The sequence below is a fragment of the Dromaius novaehollandiae genome, chromosome 17, assembly GCF_036370855.1.
Source record: "Dromaius novaehollandiae isolate bDroNov1 chromosome 17, bDroNov1.hap1, whole genome shotgun sequence".
Classification (NCBI taxonomy): Eukaryota; Metazoa; Chordata; class Aves; order Casuariiformes; family Dromaiidae; genus Dromaius; species Dromaius novaehollandiae.
Window position 1 is genome coordinate 5,193,253 of NC_088114.1, and position 20,414 is coordinate 5,213,666.

Genomic DNA, 20,414 nt, shown 5'->3' on the forward strand with positions numbered 1-20,414 from the left:
GTAATTGCCTGATGGAATGCAGCTTCCCTGGGGCCGTTATTGTCTTTTGGTTTAATGCATACATATTTAAAAGTGTATCACTTACAAGGCAGAGCAGTCAGTCAAACACCTAAATGGGTGTTTAAAATAATATTTAAAATGCATCAGCAAGGAGTAAAAGTTTGTTCTTGGGACAGAGCTGCAGAGTTGGGTTTTGGTGTCGGCAGGGGACACCTGGGCAGGGAGCTGGTGTCCAGTGAACTTCGGTGGGAGACATTTGGGAGCGATCATCAGCGTCCCGCACTGGGTGCGAGTGCCAGGTCTTGCTGCCATGGTCTCCATTGGTAAGTGCCGCTGGGGACGACCCACACCGGCGCTTACTGGGGCTAGGCGTTGAGGTAGTTTTCTTAAGCATCTTCCTAAATAACGCGTGCATCTCGGGTGCTGAGCAAGCTGTCGAGGGAGGAGAAGGTGCGTGTGTCACGAGCGCTCTCTGCTGTTATGTGAGCCCTGTCGGACGGGGCCACCGGAGCACGGAGCCGGCGGCGTGAGATCGGCCCAGGGAGCCGGCGCTTTTCCCCTCGGTGCTCGGAGGCAGCAGAGCTCGTGTGAGGAGGGAGAGGGAAAGACGCCGTTTCGACTGATGTATTTGAGGTTGCCTGCTGGGCTTGTGCTTGGCTGGAAGCGTGGAACAGACATGGGTTTGGAAGAAGCGTTTTGAGGAATGCTTCATTTCCTCTCCGTTTCTGCACTTCCCCTTCTTCTAGGGGGTCTCTTAATCGCACATCCAAGCTCGAGTCCCCCTTTGGGACTCCATTTACAGGCATTTCAGGACATACAAAGATTTCGATCTTCCCACAGGGGAGCTTTGCAGCTCTGCATCGAGCAATTTGTCCAGTTGAACCTCTCGGCTCGTCACCGGTTTCTGGAGGTGTCCGTCTCCTGGCTGCGTCTCGGTTGCATCCTACGGCTCCCTTAAACCCCAAGCTGCTTGGGTCGGCTCCCTGCCTCCGTGAGGGGATATCTTCAGCTCTTAAATAATCAGGTCTCAGACAGCAACAAGATGTAACTTAATTTTCTTCTGCGTTTTTTTTTGTAGAAAGAGGGAACTAAATGTGATACATTATATTGCATCAGAGATAAAATGGGGATGCAAATCACAGTGAAGCCAAGCACTGTCCAATACGGCAGCCTCAGCGCCAGAAGGAGAGCGTACACATTGCCCTTGCTGCGAGTTAGGGGCCTTTTTAGATTCAAATAATGAGATAATCAACATCAGTCTGAGCATCTTGCTCTACATGATCTGTGTGCAAAGCAGGAGCAAATCTGTTATGCAAAGGAGAGGAAAACAGTCTCTGAAACGCTGTTAGTGAGTCCCAGCGAGTCTCGGAGCAATTTCAGCCGCGGCGCGGTAGGTCGTCCCAAAGTTACGAACGTAGCAGGCTGCAGCTGCCCGCACGGTTCCTTGTTGTCGCTTCTGCTGGCCAGAGAAATTCTTCCAAACAGCCAGTCAGAGGTGGATTTAAGTGATAAAACAGCATTGGTGGGGTTGACGTGCATTGTTTGACCAGGTTGTGTAGCATGTTAGTGCAGGCTTAATTGCACCTTGTACTTCCCAGCGAGGAGACCTTGGAGAATTCCTGCCTTCCTGCTCTTGACAAGTGGTTCTGCAAAGTTCAAGAGGCTTCTCAGCATTCAGCACGCGACTCCCGCCGAAATGACAAGGTCCCTTGGAAAAAACGTCGCCTCCATTATTGCTAATTAGTTTACGATAGCGTATTAAAGACCGCATGTGGTAGTTCACATCACAGCTTTGTTCCCTCTTCTGTAATGATTTAGAGGAAGCAAAGAATTAGCTCTTGCGAGGTGAGAACTGCACCAATGAAAAGAATATTCCTGGTCTCTGTTTTAGGTTTACAAAGATCGTTCCTAATGTTTCTAGGCTATTGATTTACAGCCTGCGTTTTACCAAGGAGTATGAGAATATTCCTTCTCATGGTGTTTTGCAAGCCATGAGAGACATCGATCTGATTATGCTACATTATATTCTCCAAGGCTGTGCTACATAAACCCTGGGTACCATGTTGTGGGCAAGGATGCCTGGGGAATACTGCCTTTTCGAGGAAGGGATCTGTTTTGGGGGAACAAGCTCTGCAGCAAAGGCTGGCCAAGAAAGGAGTCGAAATCAGCGTCCCCGTAAAGATGCAGGAGAGGGTGAGGTGAGGATGCGGTGTCCGTGCTGGGTGGGAGGAGGCGAGGCCGAGGGGCGGCAGACCAGGGCACCCGGCACCGTCTGCTGCACTCAGCTTTTCTTAAAAGCTGTGATGTTCACTGCGGGCGTTTAGCTGAACACCTGTTCCTAGGAGACTCCCGATCAGTTTAGCTTTGGTGTTTTGAAAAATACATTCTGGAAGTTATATGTAAAACTTAGTCTCACTTAATGTATGTATTTCCTGTAACTTCGGTAGGGACCAGAGCTGTATGGTCACATTCAAGCAGCCCACGTTTCGTCCAGGCACTGATCGGGTGCGACCCAGTGACCAGGCAGTTCTACAGACTAGTAGCAAATGATGTTTGCAGAGATGTTAGCAGAGACTGAGACCATCTGAATCTGAGCCTAAGGGCACCTGCATTTGTCTGATTTTTCACGGTATCCAAATATAACCCTTCTTGAATCTCTCTGTGCCTTTTCCCTTTTTTCAGAGCTATTTGAGTCCTAGATGTTACCCTACTTCTTGCTCAAGATTCTGGTAAGAGGGAAGGCTGTGGAGGGTGATTAGGGTGAGCACGCAGCAGGCAGGGGATGCCACCCACAAAGATGAACCTTTCAAAGCAGCAAGATTGCAGAAGTTGACTGAATTCCCACGTTCATGTCAAATTCCACCTTCCTTCCCACCTCAGCTCCAGGCCCACTGAGACACATGCTTTTGGCTTAACCCGTTAACAAAAGGGTTCTCTTATATTTCGATCAGGTTTGGCAGGTTTCATTTGCTTTCCATTCTCTTGAGGAGTAGAGTTTTATCTCAGGCTCTTCTTTCTAGAGCAGCCAGAGAAGGAGAGTCCTACCCCACTGATAGGGCTCTTCCACCTCGCGTGAACTCTGCCGAGGTTCCTCCTTTCATTGCCCAGGAAAAGGTGGTTTTCAGGAGCTCAGCAACATGCAGAGCTGCACCGATTTCCTCTACAGTGGATTTGAAACGTATTGAAGCTACCTGGTGCAGTTGGTCCTGTGGACGCCTGGATGAGAGAACTGGGGCTGGCCAGGAAGCTCACGTGGACCCTTTGGTGGGTCAGCAAGCAGGCAGTCAAGCCCCAAGAACTCGGCAGTAGTTTCTGTGGCAGAGCATTTATTTTGCTTTAAACCAGATACATTCCTCTTCAGCTTAAATTATCTAGGAAGAGGTTAAAGCTAAATTGAAATAAGTTGCATAGGGAAACTTGTTCAAGAGTTTGTGCTAGTTTAGCTAACTTGGTGTGAAAGGTGACCTGAGTCTAAACAGGTGTGACTTCCAAGCCTTGACAGAGGCTAAGGAGGTGGCCTCGAGTGTGCAAATGGGAGAGTCAACCGAGAATTTTAATTTGCATAGCTCTCATGTATAATAAAATATGCTGGATACATGACACTTCATGAATTAATGCAAGTGTGTGAAGCATGCAGAGAGACTCCTGTGCAGGGTTTGTTCTGAAAATGCAAATGCTAAGCAAGGCTTCACATTGACCTGGCTGCCTGGAGCGGGGAAACCCAGGCCAGGCTTTGCTCTGGGGTTTGCTCCTCTTTCCTGCACCATGTGGTTACTGGAGCGTGTGCGCAAAACAGCAGCCCCATGGCTTTTGTCCGGGGGCTTTGCCCAGCAGGGAAAGCAGGCGGGGGGATTTGTTTTAATTTCAAGCAGGAGCAGGCAAAACACAGAGCGATGGTTTGTGCAATGAGAATAACCCTGTATATAACCTACGGCGAAGGGCTGAGACATTGCTGGGGGGTGGTGAAGGCTCTCCAGCCCGGACTCGCTGCTGCGCCGGGGGGTCCCTGGGGGGAGCGGCGGCTGGGGGACGCAGGCACGCGGCCACTGCGATGCAGGTAGCACTGCTGTTTGGGAAAGACGTGGCACCGGCAGCTGCAGCCGCTGCAGACGGCGAGTGTCCTCGGTGGTTCATCATCTAATGCCTCGGCTCGTCCTCTCGCCTCGGGGCACCCGGGCTCCGGCCGTGGCCGAACCCTGCACCGCACAAAGCGTGTGAGGAAGGCCTGGACTGCCAAGAGAAAGGGCTGAATACGTTTCCTAGCTAGTTTAAGAGGTTCTGCCTTTATTCCTTGATGCAAAACCCCCGTTTCTGCTGAATTATGTACTTTCATGCATAAACCGGAGGAGAAGAGCTCTTTAAGATGGGCCGGCTCCGCTGCGACGCTTCTGCTGGGTTTCAGAGGTACCTGCTCACCCTGCGAGCTGAAACGCTGAGCGGTTGCTCTCTGTGTCTCATCACGGTATTTAACTTTCTTTGCTTCAGCTGGAGGGGATAAAAAGAAGCTGCATGAGCTTATTCACATATGTGTAGGAGCTGAGTGTGAGGAAAATAACTCTGTTTTTAAAAAATGGCCTTAATCGCACAGAGTTGCGGGTCCCTCTTCCCTGGTCCCTGCTTTCCGCCTCCCTGGCTCCTGAGCTGGCAGTGCAGCTTTGTTTCGAAGTGATGGATCAGGCCCCCAGCATTGCGGGAGCTCCTCCGTCGCTGCCGCCCAGTCCTTCATTTCTAGTGTTATAAACCCGTCTTAACAGAGACTGAGATTTACATCCCGACAACCCCGTTAAGAGCCAAGGCATAATGGCCAAGCTGCTTCTCCAACAGGCTCATTCCTGAAGTTAGAATCATAATAAATGACATGTATGTATGTTAAGGGCATTAATGTAATTAGTAATTAATCAAGACAACACCAGGCTGGCATCATTTGGGAATAGATGCCACGATGAGCATTACCGATCCCGGGAAGCATCACTTCGGAGGGAGAGCGGAGCGAGCAGCCGAAGTCCCCTGTCCCCCACGTGCCTCCTGTACCCACCTTTGCCTTAAATATTCTCACACTGAGTTTTTCCGATGGTCTAATTATAAACTTCATTATAATTGTTCATTAGTTTTATTTTGTTCAATTAGCTTAACAAGTTGCCAAATGAAATACAAGCCTGGCAATTAGCTTGATCTGACTGTAATGAGCCGCTCAAATTGGGTCACCAAATATGTTCTTTTATAGCACTATTTCTTCTTCAATCAGCGAACAATAACATAAATATGCAGAGTGTCTCCTGATCTCCAGCGGTGGAAATTTCCCACTCTCATTTATTAGCAGGGGGAAAAAAGAAAAAAAAGGGATGTGTTACTCTCGTTGCTGCTTCCGGAGCGACTGGGCGACCGCGGGATGAAGCTCCTTGGCAAGTCGAGCGGTGCCGCCACCGGCTCGACCCCGCGCTTGGGTTTCTCCGGGATTTTGTGCTGCGTTTGACTGACGAAAACACAATAAAATGTTAAATCAGCCTGACGACTCCACCTCCCTGTGAGTACTTCATAAACGCTGTGCTGATGGCGAGCGTGCAGCGACGTGCCCCTGAGCTGCGGGGCAGCCAAAGCCGTGCGGCTGCTCCACCGCCCGCTCCGAAACGCGGTGGCTGCATCCCGCTGCTGCCTTGGGGTGAAGCTCCTGGATGGGGGCGGCTCTTCCCAAGGGCGGGCGCCCAGCCCGGGGCTTTGGAGCAGCGTCCGGAAAGGGCCGGCAGCTGCCGGGCGCTCCGCACTGCCCCCGTGGTTTTGCACTTAGGGCTCGGCACCGCTCCCGCCCGCGAGCCCGGCGTGCTGGGAGGCGAGGAGGGGGCGGACCGGTGGGAAAAAATACCTTTGGCGCCGGTTTCCCGGTACCAACGCCGAAGCGCGGCGGCGGCGCGGATGACAGCGCTTCCAAGCCGAAGTGCGAGCAGGTGCCGGAGTCGCCAGCCGGCTCCGCTCCCGTCGCCGAGCCACTGCTGAAACAAGCCCTTGGACAGCTTCAGGCGTTTCCCGGTTTAGCAGCGCCGGGAACGGGCAGACACAAGAGAAGAAACGGGGAAGAGTGACAGCGCCTGGGTCTGCCTGCGCTTTCTGTAAAGTTCGGGAGTACAAGGGCTGTTTTAATGAGCTGCAGGTGAGCGGCTCCGCTCCGGGTGACTCCGGCTTTGCAGTGCTCGCTGCGACGGAGCTGCCCAAGAGCTTTTCCAGCTGTGATTCCCACGGGAAAAGCTCCGTTTTTGGGTGGGTTTGTTTTCTGATGGAGCACCATGTCTTGAGTGTTTGAGGAACCAAATCTGTCCGCGTGCTGAGCACCGGTGCTTCGGTTCACGTGCAGCAACGGCAGGAGCCTGCTGAATGCCGTGCTGTGAACACCGGCCACTGGAAAAGCCGCGGACCTGCAGCCGGATCCCCTCGGTCTCCCTCCTCACGCGTCGCTGCTGGAAGCTTCCCGCATGGCCTCCGGCTGCCTGCCAGTCCCGACGGCAGCGAGCAGCACAGGCACTGCGTGGCATGTTAACGGTGCAGAGATAATCCCTAATAGCGACCACGTTTTGTAACAAGAACATCTGCATCAGGGGATGCAGATGTTGAAGTTTCCTCCCTGTGCCGAAGCCCAAGCCGTGCTTCGATGCCGGGACGGCTGCTCCAGCCTTAACCCCAGCCCGAGCTCAGCCTCCCTCTCTGCAAAAGCCCTGCGGGATGGGGCGAGCGGCTGCGTCTCCTTCCCCTTGGAAAAACAGATGTGTGCAGGGGATTTCCCGGTAATTTCACCGGAGACGGGCAGGGAAGCGGAGAAAGCTCGAACGAAGCGTGTCTGGTGCCCGAAGGGAGCTCACGGAGCGGCTCCTGCTCGGGGGCCGGGACATCGTCGCCGGCGAGCGCCGCGAAGGAGGGGAGCGCGAGGCCCCTCGGGAACGGCCGGCCTCTGCCCCGCGCGCCGGCAGCGGAGCGGGGTGGTTTATCTGCAGCCAGGCCGCGGTCCCGACCAGCAAGGAAAAGCCACCCGGCGCGCGAGCCCCGGGCACCGGTCTCATCGGATTTAGGGGCTGTATGTTTTGATCGGCTCAAAGGCATCAGAAAGTGATGCCTCCAAAATACGGCGTGAAATAATTCCTCTTTATTTTGACAAAGCTGGGAGATAAAATCAGGTTCCTTGTAATTATGCAAATAACAGCATCTGATTTTTTTTTCCGTACACAATTATTTCCCTAAAAAATGTTTTTTTTGACTGGTTATTAGGAAAATAAAAGACAGAATAATCAAAAGATGCTTTATGCTATGAATTTCTAAAAGGCCGCGAGCTCCTGTTGTTTTCCTAAAGCTATTGAGCTGACTTTGGAGAAGCGGCTCACACGCTCGGGAAAGCGGGCGCTGCCGGGGGAAGCGCACTGCCAAGGGGTGCCGGCACGTGCTGGGGTGCCCCGCCGAACGAGTGAGCCCCGTCACGCACGGGCATTTCCAGCTTGGGTGGGCAACGTTTTGCATGGGAAAAAAAAAAAAAAATCACGTTTTTTTTTTTTTCTCACCTGCCGTGGGTCCCCAGTGATGTGTGTTTCCGTGGCACGCCAGCTTTGGTGCCGGGTACGGTACCGAGGGAGAAGGGCCGCTCACCGGGCTGGGCCTTCTCCAGAGCAGCCCGAAACAAAAGGGATGCAACGCTGCTTCGTCGTCTTTTTCCTCCAAAATCTGGGCTTTTCCTGACCTGCAGCTAACACACTTGCTCGCAACTCGTAAGCAAACAGGCGGTAGAGGTGGTCTTACGGGCTGCACTGCCGACGCTCCTTGGGATCCCGGTTCACTATTTTTCCCGCACCTGATGCAGAATTGCACGTTTTAGAGGCACCTCGTTCCTCGGAAAACGCCGCCGGCCGGACCTCACCGCGCGCTGTGGTCGGGGCCTCTGCAGCCGGCACGGGAGCGTCTTGCTCTCCCGTCTCCCAGGCCTCCGCGCTCGCCAAATCAAACAACTACAGTCCGCTTCCAAACACCAAGGCAAAATATTTCTGTTTGAAAGTGCCAAAAATATTGAGGCTTTACCATTTTCTTCCCCCAGCCAGAACCGCTTGCAGAGTTTGACCCGGATTCCCAAGCCGGTTTAGTGAGCTGTAAAACAGCAGTTTTAGGACCGAGGTAGCATTTGTGGGCTTGTTTTCTGACTCACCTAACTTTTCGAGGTCTGGCAGCCTCGTAGCGTAAACACCGATCTAATGAGCTTGGCCACAGCCGCCTGAAGCGATAAAAAGCTATGGGGAGCTTTCAGATACTGTAACATACCTCGAAGGGTAATTAAATGTTATTCTTTCCCATCATTGCGAAATGCTGGCAGAGGATGAGGAAACGCTCCCTGCCTGCTCTCCTGCCCGAGCAGCAGTTTTGGTGGCGTTTCGCTTCTGAAGCCCGTTTTGCAGCTTGCTGCATTTGCCAGGCGTCCGCACGTGCCGTCGCCGACGTCCGAACGCGGCGGGAATCACCCCGCGAGCCGGAGCACGTTTCACCCAGGGCCTCCGGAGCACCGCGGCGGCGGGAGCTGCCCAACGTCACGGGAGCCTGGGCGGGGGAAATCCCGCGGGGCGGATGTGCCGCCTGGGAAGGACCGCCCTGCGGCCCGGGGAGACCCTTCTGCTCAGGTTTCTGCCTTCGCTTTGCCCCTGCTCCAACTCCGTGGTGACGGGGTGGGTGAAACCCAGCCCAAGCAGCAGCATTTCTGAAGGGCTCCCGTGCCGCACGGCCCCCGCAGGTACCTAGGCTCCTCGGTCCCTCCGGGAGAGAGGTGCCTACATGCAGCTCAGGACCTGCCCTGAGTCTTAACCTTCCTCCTCCCAGTTGGATTTCACCTCCTAATACGTGAAGGTATGTGAAAGTGCTTATCCCTACCGCGGGCCTCGGGGCCCCCACGAAATCTCCACCCTCTTGACACTTGGGTGATTTCAGAAAACAACGGCTTTCAAAAATACTGCAAAGTCTTTCGAGTCCTGGGTAATCGAGGTTGCCTCTGCGCGTGAAATCATTCTGGCACAAAGCAACTGTATCGGCATCCTACCAGCATCGCTTACAAGCAAATCTCCTTCGGGAGAAGGATTATCTGGGGATCGGGTATGGAAGTCCCTGCTCCCGGCACCGGCAGACTCGGGCTTGTCTCCCTGCTCCGCTCGGGCTGCTCTCACCCTGCAAGAGCACGGGGAAAGGCACGGGGGTCTGCGCAAGCGCCGCCAGCCAGCGCTTAGTGCTCCTGCTTGGAGGAGAAAGCTCGCGCGGCATCATCCCTTCCCGTTCTGTCGATTCATCCGCAATTCTTCCTCATGGTTTTTTATTCCACAATAATTCCCTTGGGTTTTTTTTGTTGCTGTTGTCTCACACCTCCTCTTTTAGACCCCACGAGGAAAATAAATCCAGCCTGCCCCTGTATTTAGCAAGTAGCCGGTTTCTCCGCAAGAGTTTGTTTTCCCGTACCGAAGGTGCCCGCAGCAATCCCCGAGAGCCCCCACTAAAGGGGTAACTCCTCCCTCACAAGCCTACCCGGCACGGCACCTTCCGCGTTGACAAATCCTTCACTCCGATGCCCTTTGTCTGGGATAACTTCTGTTTTCATCTGTTTATTTGCACGGAGTCCCTAGTGTTCAGTGACAAAACCTTCAAAAGGACTTGGTGTTATCTTTATTTCATTTCATTACGGCCCGTCTCTCGCAACGCGAACAAGCCGGCCCACAAGAAAAGGAGCGGGGACGGGAGGAGAGCAGCGCTGCCGCGGTTTGTACACACCGACTAACGCAGTTTTCTCCTTCCTTTTTGCCTGGATGATGCTGGGCGTCACTAAAAGAGGGCTGGGCTGACGCTAAAAGCGTCAAAGCGGTTCGTGGAGGAGGGAAGAGCCCTTAGCCGGGCTGCGGTGCCTCGGTCCAGGTTACTCTCCGCCTGCAGCCCGGGGCCGGGAAGGTCCAGCCGTGCCGGGAGGCCCCGGAGGGAGCGACTCCCTCGCGGGCGCCCGCGCTTCCCCGGTTTCCCAAATTTCCCCCTCCAGCTTTTCCTCCCGGGGTGGCTACAAAACTGTATTTAAGCAACGCGGGGCCTGAAGCTCTCGCGGCGGTGAGGCTCCTGTGGGTGCCGTCGAGGAGCGCGGGAAGCAGCACCTGCGTGCTCCACGCTGCGTTTCACTGCACCAAGAGCAGCAGGATGAGCGTCGTTATCACAGCTAATTTTTAATTAGCTTTACCTTTTCTGAGGAAACCTCCATCTCCGGGTTCTCTTCCTTCTCCTCCACCGGCGCGGGCCGAAGCGTCGCCGACCGAGCCTGGTTTCGGGGAGCGTTACCCTCGCTCTGCCTCCCGCCGCGCTCGCGTCCCTTCCCCTGCACGGAAGATAAGCGTTTATTCGCATTCTGTTTGCATGGAGTGGTAAAATATTAGACTTAAATTTTTTATGACATTCATAGGAGTGGTTATGGAGGCAAACAAGATTACAGCAAGTACTACATAAAAGCTTGTTTATGCAGGGAGGGGAAAAAATATCAAACTCAGAGACATGTTTGCAAAACCGTGGAAGAACCCAAGGGGAAAGATTTTTAGTTATTCCCTCCTTTTCTACCTCAGCATTTTTGTTGTTATCTCAGTAAAAACTCCCAGCTCTTAAAGGGCTGGATTTACTTTTCAGTGAAATATTGGTTCCGGCAGGGGATTATTTTTGGATTCAAAGGAAGAAGAGGTCTCGGGAAGACAGGCAGTATTTGCTTTTGTAATTACAGAGGCACTTCGGGCAACCCGCGATGGGGGTATGGAAAGCAGCCCACCCGCGCCCACGCGGCGCGATGCCGCAGGAGCTGGGCAACGCTACGCGTGCAGCCGGGCACGGCCCTTCGCAGACCACCCCGCCAGCCCCTGGGCCCAGCTCCCTGCGTCCCCCTGTGCGCATCCCTTTGCAAACTGCGTACAGACCCCCTTCCACGCTCTTCGCACATCCCTTTGCACGCCATTTGCACCCCCTGTGCACATCCCTGTGCAAACTGCTTCGCACACCCCCTTGCACCTCCTTTGCAACCCCCTTAGCACAGCCCTGAGCCAACTGCTTTGCACACCCTCTGCACCCCCCGTGCACACCCCTTTGCAAGCCCCACTGCACACCCCTTTGCAAGCCGCTTCGCGCAACCCTTTGCACCTCCTCGGCAAACCCCTTTGCACGGCTGTTTGCGAGCAGCTTTACAAGCCTCGCCGCACCTCCTTTGCACCCCCCGTGCACATCCCTTCGCAAACCCCACCGCACGCCCCTTTGCAAACTGCTCTACGAACCGCTTCGCACCCGCCACGCACCCCCCCCCTTGCAAACTGCTCTACGAACCGCTTCGCACCCGCCACGCACCCCCCCCCCTTGCAAACTGCTCTACGAACCGCTCCGCACCCGCCACGCACCCCCCCCCCCCTTGCAAACTGCTCTACGAACCGCTCCGCACGGCCCCGGGCACCGCGGCTTCCAAACCGCCCCCCCCCCCCCCCCGCGCGCTGCCCCCCGCAGCCGCTCGGCGCCCGCCGCGCAGTGACGGCCGCGGCCGCCAGGGGGCAGCCGCGCTCTTCGCCCGCGCCGCCCCGCCCCCCCCCCGCCCCCCCGCGCGCGCCCTCCGCCGGCGCGGTGGGAACCTGCAGCCGGTCCGATCCGGTCCGGTCCGGTCCCCGTCCGCAGTCGCGCCGCCGCGGTGGATAACCCTGCGGGGCCGCGGGCACAGGGGCAGCGCTGCGCCTGGGCGCCACCAACGGCCAACTCGCCGCGCGGAAAACCTCGCCCCACATTTCCCCCCCCCCCCCCGGGGGCCTCCGCCCCACATCCCCTCACAGGTGAAGCGCTTCAGCCCTGCATCCCCCAGCCCCACGTCCCCCCTCACGGGGGAAACCCTCCCGCCCCATGTCCCCCCCCCCCAGGGGAAGCCCTTCAGCCCCACATCCCCCCCTCACGGGGGAAACCTTCCCGACCCACATCCCCCAGCCCCACGTCCCCTCACAGGGGACCTCCCGCCCCATGTCCCCCCTCCCCCCCCAGGGGAAGCCCTTCAGCCCCACATCCTCCCCTCACGGGGGAAACCTTCCCGACCCACATCCCCCAGCCCCACGTCCCCTCACAGGTGAAGCCTTTCAGCCCCCAAATCCCATCTCACAGGTGAAGCCCTCCTGCCCCACATCCTCCAGCCCCACATCCCCTCACGGGGGAAGCCCTCCTGCCCCACAGGGGAACCTCCCACCCCACATCCCCCAGCCCCACCTCTTGCCACAGGTGAAGCCCTTCAGTCCCAAATTCCCCCTCCTCACAGGGGAAACCCTCCTGCCCCACGTCCCCTCACAGCTGAAGCCTCCTGCCTAACGTTCCTCCACAGGTGAAGCCTTTCAGCCCCAGATCCTGCCTCACAAGTGAAGCCCTCCCGCCCCACATCGCCTCACAGGTAAAACTTCCTGCCCCACATCCCCTCACTTAGGAAGCCCTCCTGCCCCACAGGGGAACCTCCCACCCCATCTCCCCCACACAGGTGAAGCCCTTCAGCCCCAAATAAACCCCTCACGGGGAAAACCTTCCCACCCCACATCCTCCTGCCCCACATCCCCCCACAGGTGAAGCCTCCTGTCTCACATTTCTCCACAGGTGAAGCCTTTTAGCCCCAAATCCCATCTCACAGGGGAAGCCCTCCAGCCCCACATCCCCTCACAGGTAAAACTTCCTGCCCCACATCCCATCACAGGGGAAGCCCTCCTGCCCTACACGGGAACCTCCCTCCCCGCATCCCCCAGCCCCACATCTCCCCACAGGTGAAAACCCTTCAGCCCCAAATCCCCCCCCCCCTCACAGGGGAAGCCCTCCTGCCCCACATCCCCTCACAGGTAAAACTTCCAGCCCCCCATAGGTGAAGCCTCCTGCCCCACATCCCCCCATAGGTGATGCCTTTCAGCCCCAAATCCCGTCTCAGGGGAGAAGCTCTTCTGCCCCACACCACCTCACAGGTAAGACTTCTCGCCCCACATCCCCCCGCAGGTGACCTTCCCCCCCCTCCCCCCCCCGCGGCGGCCGCAGCCCGGCAGCGCCGCCCCGGCCCGGCCCCTGGGCGAGGGCCGGTCGCGCGGCCGCCTCCGCCGCAGCCCCCCGCTCGCCAGCGCTGCCGGCTCGGCGCCCGCGGTCTGAGCGCCGGCCGCGGCGGGCGGGCGGGGGCGGCGCCGCGCAGCCCCCCCGCGCCGGACGCCGCGTGGGCCGCGATGCCGCGGGGGGGGCGGCGCCCGGGCGGGGGGCGGCCGTGAGCGCGGGGCCGCGGCTGGATGGGCCCGGGCCGCCCCCCTGGGCGCGGGGCAGCGGAGCCCGCCGGGCACCCGGCCCCGCCGCTCGCCGCTGAGCGCCGGCGGGACGCGGCCGCGGTGGGGGCGGCCGGGCCGCGCCGCACCGGAGCGGAGCGGAGCGCGGCGGGGAGACGGGGAAGGCGCGGGGGGGAGTGGTTAGCGGCTCCGGCGCGGCACCCCCTCCCCCCCCGCCCCATTAAACCGCCCCTCTCCAAATAAATCAGCACCATGACTACTTCTGGGCATGGAACAAAGAGGATGCTCTCCCGGGGCCCCGTGCTGCTCCTGGCACTGCTGGTGCTCCTGTGCGAAGGTAACCGCAAGTTCCGCCGCCCGCTGCTTCGCGCTGCTTCGCCGTCGCGTCTCTCCCGCTGCTTTTTTTTTTTTTTTTTAACTTTTTTTATGGCTATTTTCCCTTCTTCCCCCCCGCTGCTCCCTCCGGCCCGCAGCCGTCGTGGGCGCGGGGACCCCCCGGGCGCGCTGCCTGCGCGCAGCGTGTCCGCCCCACGCGTGTTTCCCGGCGCGCCCCGTGTGCGCGCAGCCCGGCGGCCGCGGGCTCGCACTGCTGCTGCTGGCGGGTCGGTACCTTGCGGGGCGGAGAAGGAAAAAGTTTGGGCTTCTTGGCGTGCTGCGGGCCGAGGAGATGGGCACGGCGGGGCCGCGGGATGGGGCTTCCTGCGGGGCTCCGTCCCCGACCCCCAGACCTTCCTTCTCACTCAACAGTTCTGGTCATCTTCAAGCCGACAAGGGGACAATATCCAGGAGTTAAACCTCTTCGGTCAAATAATTTTTGTGCCACCTTTCCTGGGCGTAATTGTAAGCGGAGTGGGTTTCCATCAGCTTGCGGGGCTGCAGTGGGAAGCAGGATCAGGCCCTTGGGTGAGCTCAGGAGGGATTTCCTAGCAGTGGTCAGCTGTGAGGAAGCACGCCTGTGAGAAACAAGAGCTTGGGGTCTTTGGTTGTTGGGGTTTTGTTTTGGCTTTTGGGGTTCTGTTTGTTTGTTTGTTTTTTCCCTGGCTGAACTCGAGAGCAGCCTTGCGGGTCACAATTTGGGGTATCTGCAGGGGCAAGGCTCATCTCCAGGCTGCTAGCGAGCCCGAGCACGGTCCCTGTGAAAGTCTTTGCAGGACTTCTCTCTTGGCATGTTTTTTTCTCTTCTTGTGAGTGTGAGCTCCCTCACAGATGTTGTTTTTAATAAATAGTGGTCCTTAAAAACAAATTAATTAAGGTGCATCGATGCTGAGGATGCTCGGTGATTCATTTGCCTTTCCTGCCGCACAGGACAACGCTCGCGTTTGGCTATAGCGGGGAGCCTTGGCCGGCTGGGGAAACTTCACGGTGGCTTCAGGCGTATGCCAAAATGCAAGGATTTCAGGTGAAAAAGGAGTGATCTCTGGGAGGGGTGACAGTTGCAGCTGTCGATGCTGGGGATACAAGGAATATACCGTGGCAAGGAAGTGTTTCCGTAGAGATCCCTACTGGGAGAGAAGGGAAGCAGCTGGCTGCGATTTGCAAGGAAGGAGGCATCTGGGGTGGGGGGAGAAGGGGATTCCTTGCTCTGCTTGTCCTGAAAGGCATCGCTGACCTGTGTGCTCCTCCTTTGCCTCCGGTGCCTGTGCAGCCAAGGGGGAAACTTTCCCGCTGGAAATCCTGTTGTGCGGAGCGCAGGGCACGGCATGGAGCAGGGCTGGAGCTGCCTCCAGATCAGGGCTGCCCCAGGGGAGCAATGGCTCTTTGTGGCTGGTGCAATACCTGTTACTGGATGAAGCCTCTCCTTTTATTTAAGGAGAGTTCAGAGCAGCAAAGGAACAGTGGTGATGTTTTGTTTTGTTTTTTTTTGGCTTTGACTGACACGTTAATGATCATCTTTTCTCTGATATCCCCCCCCCCCCCGTCTCCTCCTGTGTGGGTAGCTACCATGGTGAGATTGGTCTGTGGGTGTAATTTTTCCAGCGCTTTGAGTGCTTAAACATATGGAAACCCACTTTGTAACAGTTTGTGGCTGCAAATCTACCATTGTATCATTGTGCCTGTCCCTCTCCCCTGCTCTTTGAATGGCTTCGTGCACAATGTGTGCTTTAGAAACTAGCAGCACTTTCAGCTCAAGCTGTGAATAACGAATCCATCCACAGCCCTGCACCTCTTTCTTCTCTCAAGGCTATGACATCCTTTCGTTTCCGTAGCCAAGCGCGCTACTCCTGGCGTGTCCCACGGATTGCAGCAGTGTCTGTGTATGGAGGGGGGTTTGGGATCTAGGGAAACCTCTGGAAGAGGCAAATCTCAGAGTAGTGCCTGGGAAGTGCCTGCCTTCACGAGGAGTACGGCTCGTGTGGACCTCGCTGTGGCCATCTGTTGCGCAAAGTCGCGTTTCTCCTCTGGACTACAGGGGTTAATGAACCAGATCTCGGTTTGGGTCATTGCAGACAGGCACCTGTGTGAGCCGCGCTGTTGTGTTGCCATCTCTGCTAAGCACCCAGCTCGCGCAGGCTGTCTTGTTGGGCTCTTGCCATTTTCTCTATTTGTTTTCCTTCGTTTTCTTCCCCGTTCCTGGGGCTGGCTCTGGGCAGGCTGTGTTTTGCGGACTAGGTGCACCAGGCTGTGTTCCTCCTGCCTCTTTAAAGTGGGCTGCAGTTGTTTGCTGTCAGCAAGTCCCCTAAATAGCTTTGTGAAGGTCCAATTAAGAGATCACTCTCCTGTCCCTGGGTCTCCGGTGGCTCCGCTGCTGGCACGCGTGTGGCGGCGAGCAGAGGGTTGCATGTGTGTTTGGCAGCCGACAGCCCCTCACGCCAAGCTCTAGGATGTGTCTTCCTGGCAGCAGGCCGTGGTTTGTTCCTGGCATCTAGGCAGGGTTTTTGGCCGCCTTCCTTGCTGGCGGCAGCGGAGCTGTCTCTGAGGTTATATGAATAGGTATCCTGTGAATGACCTGGATGGATTACCTGAGTGTTTGTTTGCCTGCCTGCCATTCCTTCCTCAGTAACTCGCTGGTGCTCCGGCTGCCTCCCCGCGCTCCCATCCGTTGCTCCCAGTGCTGCAGGCAGCGCTGGGGCAGGTGCTGCCGGTGTCCAAGTGCGGGGCTCGCCGCTGATGGCACGGGGGTAGCAAGGAGCAAGCGTCGGTGCTTGTGGCTGGGCTCAGGCAGCTCGGGGAGGGGACTTTCAAAGCTTATTGGGCAAACTGGCTGCTTCTGCTGCTGCAAAATGTACTCAAGCCGTCCTGATCTCTCTGTGAGAAAGGACCGAGGAGCTGCTTTCAGACTGTGGCTCTAGGGAGGTGTGGGTGGAGAGACATTATGCTTATTTTAATAGGTATCCCTGTATTACTCTACATAATACGGAGGCACTTTTTATGTAGAGTCTCTTCAGGAACAAAGATGAAAGACCTGTATTATCTGCTGTACAACAGATTGGCAGAATGTGATCATACAAACTGTTGAAAATGTTGGTTATTTCCCCACATTAGTGCAGATTTCAACGTTTTATCTAACGACTGTCCAAACTGATGTGATTCGGGGGATAGTGGGCAGGGGAAGAAGTCTGAAATTATTATACTGCTTCTTGCTCAAGGTTCCATTAAAGCAATAATACATGTCGGATACTCTGATTTTACTTCCCATCAGTGTAAATCTAGAGCAACTCCTCTGAAGTCAGTGAAGCTGCTCTGGATTTATGCGTTGCCACTGCAATTGGCACTGGACTCTCTGGGAATAGAGGGAAAACTGTGTGACTTGCCTTGTGCAGCATTTTTCACTTCAACATCTTCTGTCACTGATGCTGCAGCTTGCTTTGTGTATTTCAAATTGAAAAGTCCACATCACTCATTGTTTCAATTTTTGATTATTTTCTTCAATTTGTCAGGCTTGGTCTCAAAGCTGTGTTCACTGACACCTGACTCTTCAGCTGATCAATAGAATCTCTTGAGGTTTGGATTCCAAAATAGTTACATTAAAAAAAAATCAATAAACTCCAATTAATTTGCTGTATTTTATTACTGGGAATGGTAGGAGTTCCAAGACTCTCGCTCCAAGCACTATTATCTCAGTGTTTAAAGCAGCTTAATGTGGTGAGGAAGGTACAAATGTGAGAGTGGCTGTATGAGGTCTGACCGGAGGGCTCTTGAGTCCAGGATACGGTTTCTGACAACACCGTACGTCCAGGGAAGGATATGAGGATCAGGGATGCGTTCCTGAGACAGAGATGGTGTCTGTTTATGTAACAGCCATGATGGTTTGCAATTGTGAATTTGGTCAATTTTTGAGCATGTGTGACAGTTTGGTGTCCCCAACACCTGTGGACAAGGAGTTCCCGGCAGAAGGTGTGTTGGGTACCAGCATTCCTGGTTTGGAGTGGCAACCAGATTGTTTCATCTGACTCCCCTAACTCCTGTGCTGTGAGACCCTATGGACAAGTGTTCCTGTTCTCCTTTCTCCTTTTCACTTGTGATTTTATAAACATCTGCTATATATATTGCAGAGGGTGCTGCTGCCAGTCTGTAGTAGAGGCAGGCCAAGTCATCCTGACCCTCTTGTAGCAACAGCCTCACAGAGGGAGTGCGGACAGGGAAATTGCTCTGTGGCTCCATATAGCAAGACTGATTTCAAATCCCTGTTTCAAAGAGTCTGGGGTGAGGAGTCCTTGTACCCCGTGCCCCTCGGAGAAGGGGTGCCCAGGTGCTAGGAGCCCGGTAGTAATCTGTGCTTAGCTTCGCCATTGGCACGTATGGGACTGAGATTTCTACCTTGGCGACCCCATGCTGAGTTGGGGGCCTCCTGCTCATCTCTTCAGTTTCTCAGAAACGTGATTCGAAGCTGGGCTGCTCAGGAGGCTCTTGCTGGTTGCTGTCCCAGAAATGTCCCTTTGCTCACAGGTGGAATAAGCAAAGGATATCTGTACTTCTAGTTTTGGATTATAACAACTCACAGTGCTGCTTTTCCCGGCCTCAGCAGAATCGAGGCTGACGTGAAGCGTGTGTTTTCCTGTGGCGGTAAGGCCGCTTCTCCAAGTGATGTGTCCTGTTGGTGGAGGGAGCCTCAAACCCTGCGTGTTTCGTAGGTGCCACCTGGGGGGCAGATTTGAGTGTAGTCTCCAGTGTTCTGCCTCAAGCAAGCAAAACAAAAACAACTGTTACGTTGGCCAAGAATGTCTGAAACATGCCGAGGACTTTGTTATGTGAATTTTTTTTGATGGGTTTTATCCTGATCTTGGCAACACTAACCTATAGATTCAGATTAGCTTCTGTTTGTGCAGTCATTTAATGGAGGTCTCCTGTTCCTCCCCTAACGAACGTGTGTTGGGAGCGGGCCCGATTCTGTTCCAGGTCACAGAGTTATTTGAGAGGCTGTCCTACTGAAATAAATACTGTCAGCTCAACAAACTGAGAGGCTATCCCGCTGAAATACGTACTGTCAGTTTAACAAATCAAACTCCCCAAACTGGATTTTTTTAAATCTTTGTTAATATAACTAATGTTTGTTAATGATAGGCAATGACTTGATTTGTTAGAAAGACATTAGCACTTACCTCTGTCACTTGTTCTGCTGATGTACTGGCTTGTGGTTGCAACAGAGACACTTCCCAACTACGACTGTCAAATACTCTGGCGTTAAGTGCCACAGAGGCTTTGGAGTGAGAATTACTATGTGGTGCTCCAGATGTTGTGGAAGATGCTTCGATTTCATGCTGTCAGGAATTTCCCAACTGGCATTTCAGAGGAAGCCGTTCCCATCTGAGAATGGGCAGGCAAAAATTACAAGCAAAGAGGTTGTCTGAGATAACTTACGGGGTGGATAAAGATTGCTGCGTACCTGGCTTTCTCTGGGTATTCACATTCCTCACCTTGATGTTGTGTGTTGCAAAGCAAAGTAATTAAAGTGCTGCTTAGCATGTGTCTGATGGGTAAATTCACTGCGATCCCTGCCTGAAAGGGTTTACCTGCTTGAGCAGTACCTAGCACAATGAGACTCCGTCTGCTTGGACTTCAGTCTCAAATGCAATGTAATTATTAACATTTCTTTCACACTATCCAAAAATTCTCTTGCAACACACTTCCAGCTTTGCTTTGTTTACATAAACGTGTTTGTTTCTGTCAGTATTCAGAAAGCTTCATGAATTTAAGATGTGCTCCAGATTCTAGCACACTTTTTCTTTTTAACATGCTTTCCTCCCAAGTTTCATGATGAAACAACATTTCAGCAGGCTATTGAGGGGCAATGTAAACATCATCTTTCATGGAAAATCAGTTTGTTGAAGTTCAAAAGCAGCCCAGCCTCTCCCCACTCCATCAATTTGCCCGTTGTAAAAGACAATTTAAAAAGTGGTGATTAAGTCCTGTCTTGTCTCCTGCAACTTCAGGCAAGGAAATAAAAACAAAATATAGCATTTGATTTTTTTTTTTTTTTTTTTTTTTACTGTTTGTTCTGATTTTTGGTGTTGGTGGTAGCAGGGGACGAGGCAAAGAGGTACCCTGTGGGAGTCAGGGACAGCCAGGAGCAGAGAGGTTTCCTTTAGATTGTGGTCTAAGTAGACTAATTGGTAACGGCATGTAAAACAACTCTGCTCCTCTAGCTATGTCTGCACCAAATGGCCTTCCAGATTATCTCGGTGTGATTGCTTCCTCCACTGTGGAGGAGAAAGGCTGCAGCTGCAGAAAAACAGGCTTCTGGTGGTGGAGATGATAGTTCTTGAGGAGGCTGGGCTCCAACCTCCACTGTTGCATGGACTTGCAGCTGCCTTGTCCTTCCGTGTTGCAGGCCTGCAGGGGACATGGGGTGGCCACGCAGCCCTGTCCTCCCAGGGTGCTGTGCTACCCCTGTGTTAAAGCTTGCGTGAGGGTGGGATATATAGTTATGGGGAGGGGGTGGCATAAAAGCATGTGTCGTGCAGCTCTAGTTTGACATCCAGTGGTGGTACCATGAAGCTGCCTTGTATGGAAAGGAAAGAAATGCTTGAAAAAAAAATCCACAAATTTTATTCAGACTGGGGCTAAATGAAGAAGTAGGGACTGAAGTTCTTATTCTGGTTACGCTGAGGGGCTTGGGAGGTTCCCTGTAAAAATCTGGGTTACTGCCAAAGAGCATTACCGCCGTGACCTGCCTTGGAGTGACATGGG

General features: G+C 54.6%; 1 protein-coding gene across 1 annotated transcript in view; it reads left to right on the plus strand.

Annotated features, from left to right (window-relative positions):
- Window positions 1-13,478: 13,478 nt before the first annotated feature.
- The window catches only part of TMEM132B (transmembrane protein 132B), a 263,496-nt gene continuing 256,560 nt past the window's right edge, over window positions 13,479-20,414 (plus strand). The window contains exon 1 of the mRNA XM_064522037.1: window positions 13,479-13,623. Within this exon, the coding sequence (XP_064378107.1) occupies window positions 13,539-13,623 (85 nt within the window). The 5' untranslated portion in view covers window positions 13,479-13,538. The remainder of the gene's footprint in view (window positions 13,624-20,414) is intronic.